Source organism: Salmo trutta, chromosome 37, assembly GCF_901001165.1.
Source record: "Salmo trutta chromosome 37, fSalTru1.1, whole genome shotgun sequence".
In the NCBI taxonomy this organism is placed as follows: Eukaryota; Metazoa; Chordata; class Actinopteri; order Salmoniformes; family Salmonidae; genus Salmo; species Salmo trutta.
In genome coordinates this window covers 1,958,596-1,972,015 of record NC_042993.1, presented here as the reverse complement: position 1 = coordinate 1,972,015, position 13,420 = coordinate 1,958,596, and the positions used below count along the sequence as shown (strand labels likewise).

General features: G+C 44.3%; 1 protein-coding gene across 2 annotated transcripts in view; it reads right to left on the bottom strand.

Moving 5' to 3' along the window:
• Positions 1 to 13,420, bottom strand: part of LOC115176394 (integrin alpha-10) — a 53,213-nt gene that overhangs the window by 32,194 nt on the left and 7,599 nt on the right. For both annotated transcript variants that reach the window (XR_003872235.1, XM_029736416.1), the window contains exons 2-4: positions 8,317 to 8,428; positions 7,803 to 7,912; positions 7,606 to 7,694 (exon numbers count right to left, since the gene is read on the bottom strand). Coding sequence is in view for 1 of the 2 variants with exons in the window: in XM_029736416.1 (XP_029592276.1) it covers positions 7,606 to 7,694; positions 7,803 to 7,912; positions 8,317 to 8,428 (311 nt within the window). In the remaining variant the exon portion in view is untranslated. The remainder of the gene's footprint in view (positions 1 to 7,605; positions 7,695 to 7,802; positions 7,913 to 8,316; positions 8,429 to 13,420) is intronic.

Sequence of the window (13,420 nt, the reverse complement as noted above, 5' to 3'; positions counted from 1 at the left end):
GGCACGTTGTGTTAGCTAATCCAAGTTTATCATTTTAAAAGGCTAATTGATCATGAGAAAACCCTTTTGCAATTATGTTAGAACAGCTGAAAACTGTTGTCCTGATTAAAGAAGCAATAAAACTGTCCTTCTTTAGACTGGTTGAGTATCTGGAGCATCAGCATTTGTGGGTTTGATTATAGGCTCAAAATGGCCAGAAACAAAGACTTGTCTTCTGAAACTCGTCAGTCTATTCTTGTTCTGAGAAATGATGGCTATTCCATGTGATAAATTGCCAAGAAACTGAAGATCTCGTACAACGCTGTGTACTACTCCCTTCACAGAACAGCGCAAACTGGCTCTAACCAGAATAGAAAGAGGAGTGGGAGGCCCCAGTACACAACTGAGCAAGAGGACAAGTACATTAGAGTGTCTAGTTTGAGAAACAGATGCCTCACAAGACCTCAACTGGCAGCTTCCTTAAATAGTACCCAGAAAACACCAGTCTCAACGTCAACAGTGAAGAGGCGACTCTGGGATGCTGACCTTCTAGGAAAAATTACACCGATACCCAATAACTCTCAAAATCAAGAAATTAGCTGTTAAATTCTACAACCACCTAAAAGGAAGTGATTCCCAAACCTTTGATTGCAAAGCCACCCCCTACAAAGAGATGTACCTGGAGAAGAGTCCCCTAAGCAAGATGGTCCTAGGGCTCTGTTCACAAACACAAACAGACCCCACAGAGCCCCAGGACAGCAACACAATTAGACCAAACCAAATCATGAGAAAACAAAAAGATAATTACTTGAAACATTGGAAAGAATCAACAAAAAAACAGAGCAAACTAGAATGATATTTGGTCCTAAACAGAGAGTACACAGTGGCAGAATAACTGACCACTGTGGCTGACCCAAACTTAATTTCTTGCGGATTAGTGGGACGCTAGCTAACTTCCGGCGAAATTGCAGAGCGTCAAATTCAAATTAAATTACTATAAATATTAAACTTTCATGAAATCACAAGTGCAATACATCAAAATAAAGCTTAACTTGTTGTTAATCCAGCCGCCGTGTCAGATTTCAAATAGGCTTTACGGCGAAAGCAAACCATGTGATTATCTGAGGACAGCGCCCAGCACACAAATGCATAACAAATCATTTTCAACCAGGGAGTTGCGACACGAAAGTCAGAAATAGCGATATAATATATGCCTTACCTTTGAGGATCTTCTTCTGTTGGCACTCCAAAGGTCCCAGTTACATTACAAATGGTCCTTTTGTTCGATAAAGTCCTTTTTTGTATCCATAAAAACTCAGTTTAGCTGGCGCGCTTCAGTCAATAATCCACTCGGTTTCCCTCCTTCAAAATGCATACAAAATGAATCCCAAACGTTACCAATAAACTTATCCAAACAAGTCAATCAACGTTTATAATCAAACCTTAGGTACCCTAATACGCAAATAAACAATAACATTTAAGATGGAGAATCGTTATTGTCTTTACCGGAGAAAAATACCAAAGAATGCGCTCTCATTCACACGCTTTGAAACACTACAGCCAAAATGGGAGCCACCTAGAAAAACTACAATTTCTGGCTAATTTTTCCCCAACATTTTTTTTTGGGGGGGGGGGGTGGTTTGTCCTCAGGGTTTCGCCTTCCATTTCAGTTCTGTTATACTCACAGACATTACTTTAACTTCTTTGGGATAACCCCCACCTTCTCTCAATTGCCGCCTGAAGACATACCCTAATCTAACTGTCTGTAGCTCAAGCCCAGAAGCAAGGATATGCATTTTCTTGGTATCATTTGAAACGAAACGCTGAAGTTTGTGGAAATGTGAATTGAATGTAGGAGAATATAACACAATAGATCTGGTAGAAGAAAATACAAGGAAATAAACATACGTTTTCTGTTTTTTATTGTTGTTGCATCATCTTTCAACTGAACAAGAACAGCGAAACATTCAGATATGATGCTGGGGATAATGTCGATGCAGAACATAAGAGGGCAACAGTATTTGAGAAAAGTTTCAGACAGATATCTTCAGGAATGAGTGAGCTACATGACATTGAGCATGTAGTCACCCAGGTGTCCCACACAAGTTGCCCAAATGTACCCAAGTGGCCGAATTGGTACAGTGATACATTTTGATGTAAATAACTATATACAAAATACTAAAATTATATTCTAACACACAAAAAAATGACCAAAAAAATTAAAAATATGAACATTTGAAAAAATTATAAATAACAAGGGTAACTATTTACACACATTCAATGTATAATGTACAATATTGTGAAGACCCTCAGTCCTCTACACAATATTGTGCTGCTGGTGCCATGGCCCATAGCAGTCTCTTTCTGCTGTAAAGCATAGGGTTACTGAGCAGGTGGTGCAGGTGATGGGGCATTTCCTGTGACAAAGGGCACAACGTCACCTCCCCACTGTGCCCTTTTTGCCCTGAGTCACATTCATGCCTGCAGAGATGAATTTGGGCAGGTGAACACCACTGGTTGAAGGAGCAGAAGGGACAGAGGTAGAGGGGACAGAAGGTGCTGCAGTGGACTTGCTGTAGCAAGCAAGCTCCTGGATGAGCACCTCTCAGAAGGCTAGCTGTGAGATGGGGGTCTTTCCACAGCACTTAGCCATTTCCTTCTGTAGGATGAAGGAATTCACCACAGCAATGTCAATGAAACGATAGAAAAATGTCTTGTACCATTTCATGGTCTTGTGGAGAACATTGTAGTAGCCTATCAGCGCATCTGACAGGTCCACACCTCCCATGCCCTTGTTGTAGTCCTTGATAGCTGCAGGAATGGGGACATTTTTGGTGGTCCATGCCCCAGTAGCGCCCTTCACACGCCTGACGACGTGATCTCCACTGAAGGACTTGTGGATACTGGAGCACATGACCACCTCTCTGGTATCCATCCACTTCACAAAGAGCAGGCCATCTTGGCGAATCCATCTCATGGTACCCCGCTCAGCCCGCTTAGGCATGTCATTCACCTTGGTTTTCGGAAAGCCCACTCTGTTGGTCCAAATGGTGCCACAAGCCCACACATCCCGCTTCCTCAGGTCTGCAAACAGGGTAGGGCTTGTGTAAAAGTTGTCCATAAAAAGTTTGTAGCCCTTCCCCAGCAGTTGAAAATCTAATAACGCCATAACGGAATCATAACTGAGTCCCTTACCGGTCGCAAAACTGCTTTTCCCTCATAAACAAAAGAATTGCACGTGTAGGCACACACAGAATCAGCCAAAACAACCAGTTTGTAACCCCATTTAGTTGGTTTGTTACGCATGTATTGTTTTAGGCCAATTCTGGCCTTTGAGGCTACCATCCTCTCATCGATGGAAAGGTTCTGGGCGGGCTGAAAATAGCTCTTGCAGGCCTCAACCACACTGTGGTAGAGAGATTTTATTTTGCAGAGCCTATCATACCTTGCTGTGCCTCGCTTCTTCTCGTTGTCCTCATCAACTTCTGGGTCACTGATATGAAGCGCCCGTGAGATTGTCAGAAACCTTTTGCATGACATGACAGTGGAGGGGAAAGGCAGTTGATAGAGGGGAGCAGTTTTCCAGTAGTATTTCAGGGTTTTCAGCTTCACAAGACCCATGCAAATGACCATTGACAGGTAACAAAAAAGATCTGACATGGAATTGGGCTTCCATGCCTCTTTCTTGCCTGCCTGCTTCTTAGCACCATACTTATTAGTGTTCAAGACAAGGGAATCAATAACTGATGAGGTGAAAAACAGCTGAAAAAGTTGCATGGGGCTGTAGTTGGAGGTCATGTCCAGCTGAGGTCCTGGTGGCCTTTTCGGTCTGAATATTGGAGGTGGTGAAGCCACATCCTCCTCCAGCACAGAGTGCCAACGACCCTCCTCCTCTCTGATTGCAGGTTTATCTTTTCCCCACCTCCGCTTCTTTGTCACAGACTTCACACCTGGCCGGGCGGGGGTAGGTGTGGAGCCGGAGACAGCAGGGGTCCGGCTAGATGAACCAGCTCCTGTGGGGATGGGCACCTTGGCAGTGGGGGCTCCCAATCAGAATTGGAGGGACTGTGAAATAAAGACACAGACACAGATTCTATATAGAGTAGGGAACCTCAATCACTATGGTGAGGTGCTGTTCCATTCCATGTTTAGATAAAATACATGTAAAAAATATCTAATATATATAGACACAGACACACAGAGCCATGTGTACTTCACACATTTCATTACTGATTATATGTCAAATAAAATATATAAAATTTAAATTTAAAAAATATCTCCAAAACAACTCAAATGAATAATATTTGATATTATTAATTTCAAACAACGGTATGAGAGGTACTTACCAGTCCAAAATTGCATCCTCTCCATGCAAAAACATTTCTTTAAATTGGGAGTCCAAACTTGTCTCACAATCTGACTCATCTTCAAGTAACTGTGTCACTTTCTCTATCAATTTCATCAATAATATTGTGTAGATCTGTATACCTGGACTTTGCCTTTGATTTTCCAGATTTACTCGCCATAATTCTTTCGATAAAATAGCGGAAAATGATCTCGACTCAATACTGCTAAGTGCAAACAATGTGGCTCCTTCAGGTAGAAATTTCAATGGTGAATGGCTGTGTTACGCTCGACTTTCGTTAAAGAGCTGGTCTTCCCGGATATAACCATTAGATATTGCCGTTTACCTCAGCTCATTGGCTATCTACCAAGCTAGATTTCAAGACGATCAGTGGTCATTGGGCTGAAATACAGTCAATCAACGAAGCACTGGTCATATCATTGGCGCGCAATGAGGTCATTGTTTGGTGTGTTCAAATCAGTTCCTTTCGGTCAATACGTCCCACAAAAAGAACCATCAAGTTTGGTTGTGTTACTAACAAACAGAGGATTACAATGAAACCAACCATGACTGGATAAACGTAAGTTTAGTGTGAGTAATTACATCGAATGTTTCGTTGAAAGTTGAAGGAGACGGAATTCATGCATCTAGCCGTTTACAAAATGTTTCGTGTTATGCTATAAAAATGGATTTATCGAACAAAACGACCATTTATTGTGAAGATTGGGCCTTTTGTATCGGCAAAAGAAGAAGATCTTCAAAGGTAATTTATTATTTTATTGCTATTTCTGACTTTAGTGACGCTAATGCTGGGTTGGAAAAAGCTAGTAATGCTTGTGTGTGCGGGGCGCTGTCCTCAGATTATTATAATGTATGCTTTCGCCGTAAAGCCTTTTATCTGACACAGCGGCTGGATTAACAAGATGTTAAGCTTTTAAATGATGTAAGATACATGTATTTACAAGAATGTTTAATATTACGAATGGTGTATTTAGAATTTTTGGGCTCTGCTATTTCACCGGATGTTAGGCAGGTGGGACGCTACCATCCCACTTAGCCTAGAGAAGTTAACAGTTTTGGAAACTTTAGAGTGTTTTCTATCCAAATCTACCAATTATATGCATATCCTAGCTTCTGGGCCTGAGTAGCAGGCAGTTTACTTTGGGCACGCTTTTCATCCGGACGTCAAAATACCGCCCCCTATCCCAAAGAAGTTAAGGAAAGCTTTAACTATGTACAGACTCAGTGAGCATAGCTTTGCTATTGAGAAAGGCCACCATAGGCAGACCTGGCTCTCAAGAGAAGACAGGCTATGTGCACACTGCCCACAAAATTAAGTGGAAACTGAGCTGCACTTCCAAACCTCATGCCAAATGTATAACCATAGAGAGATATTTCCCTCAGATTACAGAGACCCACAAAGAATTTGAAAACAAATCCAATTTTGATAAACTCCCATATCTATTAGATGAAATACCACAGTGTGCCATCACAGCAGCAATATTTGTGACCTGCTGCCATAACTCATATTTAAGTTTATTTATTTTCCCTTTTGTACTTTAACTATTTGCACATTGCTACAACACGGTATATAGCCATTGTAACTTTTGTGAGTGTCATTTTTTTATTGTTTATTTCACTTTTGTTTATTATATATTTCACTTGCTTTGGCAATGTAAACATATGTTTCCCATACCAATAAAGCTCTTTGAAATGAAATTTAATTGGGGGGGGGGGCTGAGACAAAAAGGGGGGGGGGGACTGAGAGAGAGAGGGGGGGACTGAGAGAGCGAGGGGGGGACTGAGAGAGCGAGGGGGGGACTGAGAAAGAGAGAGAAAGAGAGGGGGAACTGAGAGTGAGAGAGATAGAGAGAGAAAGGGGGAACTGAGAGAGAGAGCGATAGAGAGAGAAAAAGAAAGAGAGACGGGGGCCTGAGAGAGAAAGAGAGAGAGTCAGAGAGAGAGAGAGAGAGAAGGGGGACAGAGAGAGAAATAGAGAGAGAGAGATGTGGGGAGAGGGAGAGCGAGAGAGTGAAAGAGAGATGAGGAGAAGAATTGGGTATAAGCGAGGGGGGATATGTCATGGAAAAGCATATAATTGTGGTTTGAGAACAGATCAAATAAAAGAGAGGGAGAAGAGAGAGAGAGAGTGCGAGGGATGGGGTGAAGAAGTTGTTGACATGTTGCCAGTTTTCATGAGTATTGTAGCAGAGCTGGAACGCAGCAGACCAATAAAGCCATTTAATCCCAATTGTAGTGAATGAGGTGAGGCAGAACAGTCACATAACAATATTGATGTCTTCAAAGCATACTATTTATTTGGCTTTAAAACCAAAGGGAGAGGAAGGGAAAGGAGGAGTGTGGGGAGAGAGGAGAGCTAGGATAAAAGGAACAACATTCATACACACTAGGAGACAAAATAAAAAATGAAAAGAGTGAAGGAGGGAGGGAGGGAGGAAAGAGAAAACATGAGTCTGTCATTACAAAGGCCCCAGCACAGCTACAGTACAGACACAGAGACAGAGAGAGACAGGGAGGGATGGGAGAGAGGAAAGAAGGAGAAGAGGGCGAGAGCTGCTATGGCTTTTGGTAGGCCTGTCATTACAAAGGGCCGGAGCTGCATTCTGATCCTGTTTTAGACCCTACCACAGGGGTTAAAATACACACACGAACAAAAACAGGGTAGGCTGGCCCTGGCATTAGGGAACTGTGTTTGACTCTGCACCTAGAGTAGCTGCAAACTGCTGGCAGACACACACACACACACACACACACACACACACACAGGAGTGGCTGCTTGCTGGCACAACCACCCAGTAATTCCTCTGTAACCATAGAGATCTAGAAATACCTGGATAAGAAGACTCTGCTAGGACAACGTGGCCCTGTGTGTATGTGTGTGTGTGTGTGTGTGTGTGTGTGTGTGTGTGTGTGTGTGTGTGTGTGTGTGTGTGTGTGTGTGTGTGTGTGTGTGTGTGTGCGCTTGAATGTATGGTAAGAAAAGCTGCCCTATAATGAGGGGGGATTATGAACACACACAGACATGGCATCTAATGTTAATTCCTTCTAAACATGGCCACCCCCAGCTGACTCATTGAAAAGTCCATACCAAACAAACACACCACCTCCTCCTCTCACCCCCACCACATCCCTCCAGGACTGACTCAGTTCCTACAGCCAAATGTAACCCAGGATCAAACACAAGACCATATTAGCCCACTGACTCAATCAATTAATCAATCAATCAGTCAACCAGTCAGCCAATGGGACAGAGAACATACCAGGAATCCATCAGGTGAGTCTGGACTGAGGGTCATTCCTAGATGAGAGTTCTTCAGGTTTCTAGATACATTCTGTAACGTGCTCTCACCTGAGACAGAGAGGGAGGAGAGAGATGGTTAATGACATTACCTAGATGCTGAGCTATGGTCAGTTTAGCGGAGGGTAAGCTGATCCTAGATCTGTGGTTGTCTCTCACCTAGGTTCGTTTTGGTGCAGTTGGAGCTCCTCTCCTCTCCCACGATGCATTTGTACACGTCTCCTCTCCTGGTATTGGAAGGTCCATCCCAAGGAGCACCAACCAGCATCCTGCATCACAATCACACACACAGCCAATCAGGTAAGAGGATTTTATCAATGCATCCTACTACAGATACACTAATTGATAGCCTGGAGGACGGCAGGTAGCCTGGAGGACGGCAGGTAGCCTGGAGGACGGCAGGTAGCCTGGAGGACGGCAGGTAGCCTGGAGGACAGCAGGTAGCCTGGTGGACAGCAGGTAGCCTGGTGGACAGCAGGTAGCCTGGAGGGCGGCAGGTAGCCTGCCATTGAGCAAGGCAGTGAACCCTAATCGCTCCAGGGTCGCCATCAATAAGTGGGTAACCTGTACATATACAGGTTACCCACTTGTATATGCAGTGAAACAGGACAAATATAAGCACCCCCTTTTCGACCTTTGACAAACACACACACATACAGATGTTGGTACTCACGATTTGTCCCCCGCATTGTCATGCTGTAGCACAGAGAAACCAAACAGGGCCTCCTCTGGACCAGTGTAGATACGAGGCCGCTTAACATCGATGTTGAAACACTCACACAACCCTGAGGGAACATTACAACAGAGAGAAGGTTATAAAAAGGGGTTATGGGGAGAGAGGGGCTGGGGTTGTGGGGTGAGAGGGGCTGGGGTTGTGGGGTGAGAGGGGCTGGGGTTGTGGGGTGAGAGGGGCGGGGGTTGTGGGGTGAGAGGGGCTGGGGTTGTGGGGTGAGAGGGGCGGGGGTTGTGGGGTGAGAGGGGCGGGGGTTGTGGGGTGAGAGGGGCGGGGGTTGTGGGGTGAGAGGGGCGGGGGTTGTGGGGTGAGAGGGGCTGGGGTTGTGGGGTGAGAGGGGCAATGTAAACATATGTTTCCCATTCCAATGAAGCCCTTAAATTGAATTGAATTGAGATGGAGGGAGGGGAGAAGGATAAACAGAGTGACCAAAGACGACCTTTGAAGAAAAAGGGAGTTCAGTCTAGGGGGGAAAAGGAGAGGGAGAGAAGGGGAGAGCGGGAAGGAGGGAGAGAGGGGGGGGGTTATAAAAACTATGTAGTAAAGTAGCTCCCTGTTATACCATACAAACCTGCCCTTTATACAGACACAGAGAGAGAGAGAAAGAGAGGGTAGAGGGAAAGCAAGAGAGGTACAGAAGAACGAGAGAAAGAGGTAGAGCGACGGAGCAAGCAAAGGAATGGAAGAAGGATAGTTCATTGACTCGCCCAGGGGAGGTGTGTGACTGAGAAAACAGACATGGAAACACACAGGCCAACTGTCAAAATAAAAGCCACACTACACTCTTTATGATGATGTAATTTAAAGAGAGGAGACCTGTGGAGTGCCTTCACATTAAAATAGACTCACAGACACCAGAACATTTTAGCAAACACCCCCAACTGTAATGCATATAAACACAATGGAGATACAGACCTAACAGTTACCCGGGCTAAAACCCCAAACATAGGGTACATACAGGCCTAACCCAGGCTAGAACCCCAAACATAGGGTACATACAGGCCTAACCAACACACTGTAAAAAATGCTTATAGCTGCAATATGTTACTTGTTGGGTGACCCGACGTGACCCGAAGTAACAGTTATAGATGTGAGTTATAGATCTGTCATTCTCATTGTAAGCAAGTCTAAAAAGCAGTAGTTCTATGTTCGCTATTTCTATGCTTCCCGTTCTTAAGTTTCGTTTTTACATCTTGTGTTTTGTACACCAGCTTCAAACAGCTGAAAATACAATATTTTTGGTTATTGATGGTAGAATGATTTTCTACGCTATACTTGCTTGTTTTGTCACAAAGCGAAATAAGGCGAACTATTAGAATTTTATCAACCAGGAAATGGTGGAGCGATTTCTGCACAGTGCATCTTTAAGTATTTTCGATCAAGGTGTTAACTGATCTTAAAAAAAATTGTTGGCCAAAACATAGCTCCAACTTCTGAAAATGTACACAAAAATGTAGTCAACTTAAAATGATGTGTTTGCTCAACTTACCTCACATGTTCATTCAACTAGAAATTATTATTTGGCTTTGAAATTAGTTACATATACATAAACGATGCTTTTGACATACAATATTTTCAACTGACATATTTGACACATGATTACATTGTGCATATTAATTTCTACAGTAATTATTATTCATCCTCACCTGGGCTTTGAACTCTCAACCTCTTGGGACACAGGACACAAATCTTCCTGCTACATCACTGTGTCTATGTCAATTACTGAGTTCATCTGTATTGCTACACTTTGCACTTCAAAGTAAATCTCAGCTCTGTTAAAAGTACTCAAGTAAAATGATTTTATTTATCATAGCGATTAAGGAGAAACATAAAAATGAGTACTATGCCCACCAACATTAGACTACTATACAGAAAATACTCAAATTACTGAAATAAGTAACTCAAATCAATGATGAGAGAATAGTCAGATGAATTGATCACTGACACAGACATGGTGGAGTAGCAGGACAATTGGAATGCTGTGAACCAGAAGGTTGTGAGTTCAGCCCCCAGTTGAGGACATGTTGAATATGAATTACTGTATAAATGAACATGCACAAAGTAATCAAGGAAGTTTAAAACATTGTATGTTAAATGTAACCAGTTGCACAGACCTTCTTAATTAAGATGCCCAAATAATCATTTCTAGTTGAATGAACAAACACATTTTAAGTTGACTGAATTTTTGCGCAGGTTTTGGAGCTAAGTTTGTGCCAACTACAAATGTTAATTTCAGGTAACACTTTCATCGAAAAGTGTATTAAACTTAAAAAGGCTGTGGAACCAGTTACTTCATAATAATTAGATGAAACAACTAGACTTTTTTATAGTGCAGAACTCACCAGCAGACTGGTGAACAAAACACGCTACCAAAAACCACCAACACACAAAGTCTTGCACACACACACACACACACACACACACACACACACACACACACACACACACACACACACACACACACACACACACACACACACACACACCAACAGAAGGGGATTCCGCAGGGTTGTGAGAAGTAACTGGATATGTTTACTCTCTTTTTCTCTCTGTTTCCCCCTATTCTTCCTCCTTCTCGCTGCTTGCTCCCTCCATCTTATTCTTCATCCTCCTCCTCTTTCTCCCTCCAGATGAATTTCCTTGATTATAGGAGCCATGCCTCTCCCATACAGTAACCATGATCCTGCGCCTCTCTTTCATTGATGTGACATCATAACATCTCTACTGTTTAATCACTTCAACTCTCTTTAATTGTGGCCGGGCATCACACACACACACCTCTCATATGTTTCAAAGACTGTCCGTCGCATTATCAAGACCCCTTCACCCCTCTCTCCTACCCCCCCCCCCCCCCCCCCCCCCCCCCCCGCCACCTTAACCCCCGCTCTCCACTCAAATCATCCCATTTTAATCCTCCTCTTCCTCCTGTACCCCCTTCCCGGCTCTTCACCCTCACCACCAAACCACCCTCCTCTCCTCTCCTGCTCCTCTCTCATTTTCAGCTGGGTTATATGGGTCTGTACCACAGCCTGTCTGACCATGGATCGTCATGACAACTGACTGTAAACATTTATGCGCCCAAACCCCGTCCAGATTCAGATTCCTCTCACTGTTCAACCACACGATCGGCTCGCATTGCTCTTGCTGCTATGTGTGTGTGTGTGTGTGTGTGTGTGTGTGCGTTTGTGTGTACTGCTACTGAATGATGTATGTATTCGGGGATGACAGGTCAGTGGAGTTGACAGTACAGTGTTACGTGTGTTACAGATGAATGGCAGCCTGACCACAGACGTGTGTTAAGTATGGAGACTACATGTGGCTCTGATTTATGGCATTTCCAATGGCCCACAGTCTCTCTATCACAGCTTCTCTCTCTCTCTCTCTCTCTCTCACCCACGCACACGTTTTCTACTTTAAACTATCTACCAATCTTTCTACCACTCACTCCCATCATTTTATTTTGTCCACTTCTTTATCTGCTCCTCTCCTCTTCATCTCTTGTTGTCTTCACATGTCTGCAGTGGCCTCTTGGCTTATACTTTGGTCGTCTCTGGTAGGCCATGCAATGATGACCACAGTAGGTGTCTGCCTCTCTGTTTCTCTAGTATTCATTGAATTACAAGGCTTCTCGCTCTACCCTCACCTCCATTTCTCTTGCTCTCTGACTCACCTCCATCATGTTCTGTTCCCATCTCTATCAGTCCCTAGTGGGGTATGGGGGTGGAAGAGAGTGGGAGTGAGAAAGAAAGACAGAGAAGGAAAGAGATATAATGGACAGTAAGAGGGAGGGAAAGAGAGAGAAACAATGAGAGAAACAGAAAGAGACATTGGGAGAAGAGAAAGTGTGTAGGAGAAGGACTGGGAAGAAATTGGTAGAGGAGAGAGAAGAGAGAGACAGGGAGATTGTGTAGGAGAAGGACTGGGAAGAGGAGAAGGACTGGGAAGAGGATAGGAGAGGAGAGAGAGAGAGATTGGGAGAAGAGAGATTGTGTAGGAGAACGACTGGGGAGAGGAGAGAGAGAGAGAAGAGAAAGAATTCCCCAGCTATCCCCCCATACACACACCTGTGTTCTACATCTCAGTAAAGCATAACAGAGCAGATAACAGTCCTGGTATGCCTGGTTAACACACTGGGGAGGCCTGCTCAAACCATCAACATCACACACATCACACACACACACACACATGCATGTCTCAAACAGGTAATGAAGTGTAGTACAGGCTAACCACAAACAGCGTCCGACTACGGTGACTTCAATGCATTGCTTCCTCATTCATTCCTCGGAATCAGCAGGAGGAGACAGAGACGTGACCTGAACAGACAGCAGTGTTGTGTTGTGCTGGACTGGTACGTGGCCTGAACAGAAAGCAGTGTTGTGTTGTGCTGGACTGGTACGTGGCCTGAACAGACAGCAGTGTTGTGTTGTGTTGGACTGGTACGTGGCCTGAACAGACAGCAGTGTTGTGTTGTGTTGGACTGGTACGTGGCCTGAACAGACAGCAGTGTTGTGTTGTGTTGGACTGGTACGTGGCCTGAACAGACAGCAGTGTTGTGTTGTGTTGGACTGGTACGTGGCCTGAACAGACAGCAGTGTTGTGTTGTGTTGGACTGGTACGTGGCCTGAACAGACAGCAGTGTTGTGTTGTGTTGGACTGGTACGTGGCCTGAACAGACAGCAGTGTTGTGTTGTGTTGGACTGGTACGTGGCCTGAACAGACAGCAGTGTTGTGTTGTGTTGGACTGGTACGTGGCCTGAACAGACAGCAGTGTTGTGTTGTGTTGGACTGGTACGTGGCCTGAACAGACAGCAGTGTTGTGTTGTGTTGGACTGGTACGTGGCCTGAACAGACAGCAGTGTTGTGTTGTGTTGGACTGGTACGTGGCCTGAACAGACAGCAGTGTTGTGTTGTGTTGGACTGGTACGTGGCCTGAACAGACAGCAGTGTTGTGTTGTGTTGGACTGGTACGTGGCCTGAACAGACAGCAGTGTTGTGTTGTGTTGGACTGGTACGTGGCCTGAACAGACAGCAGTGTTGTGTTGTG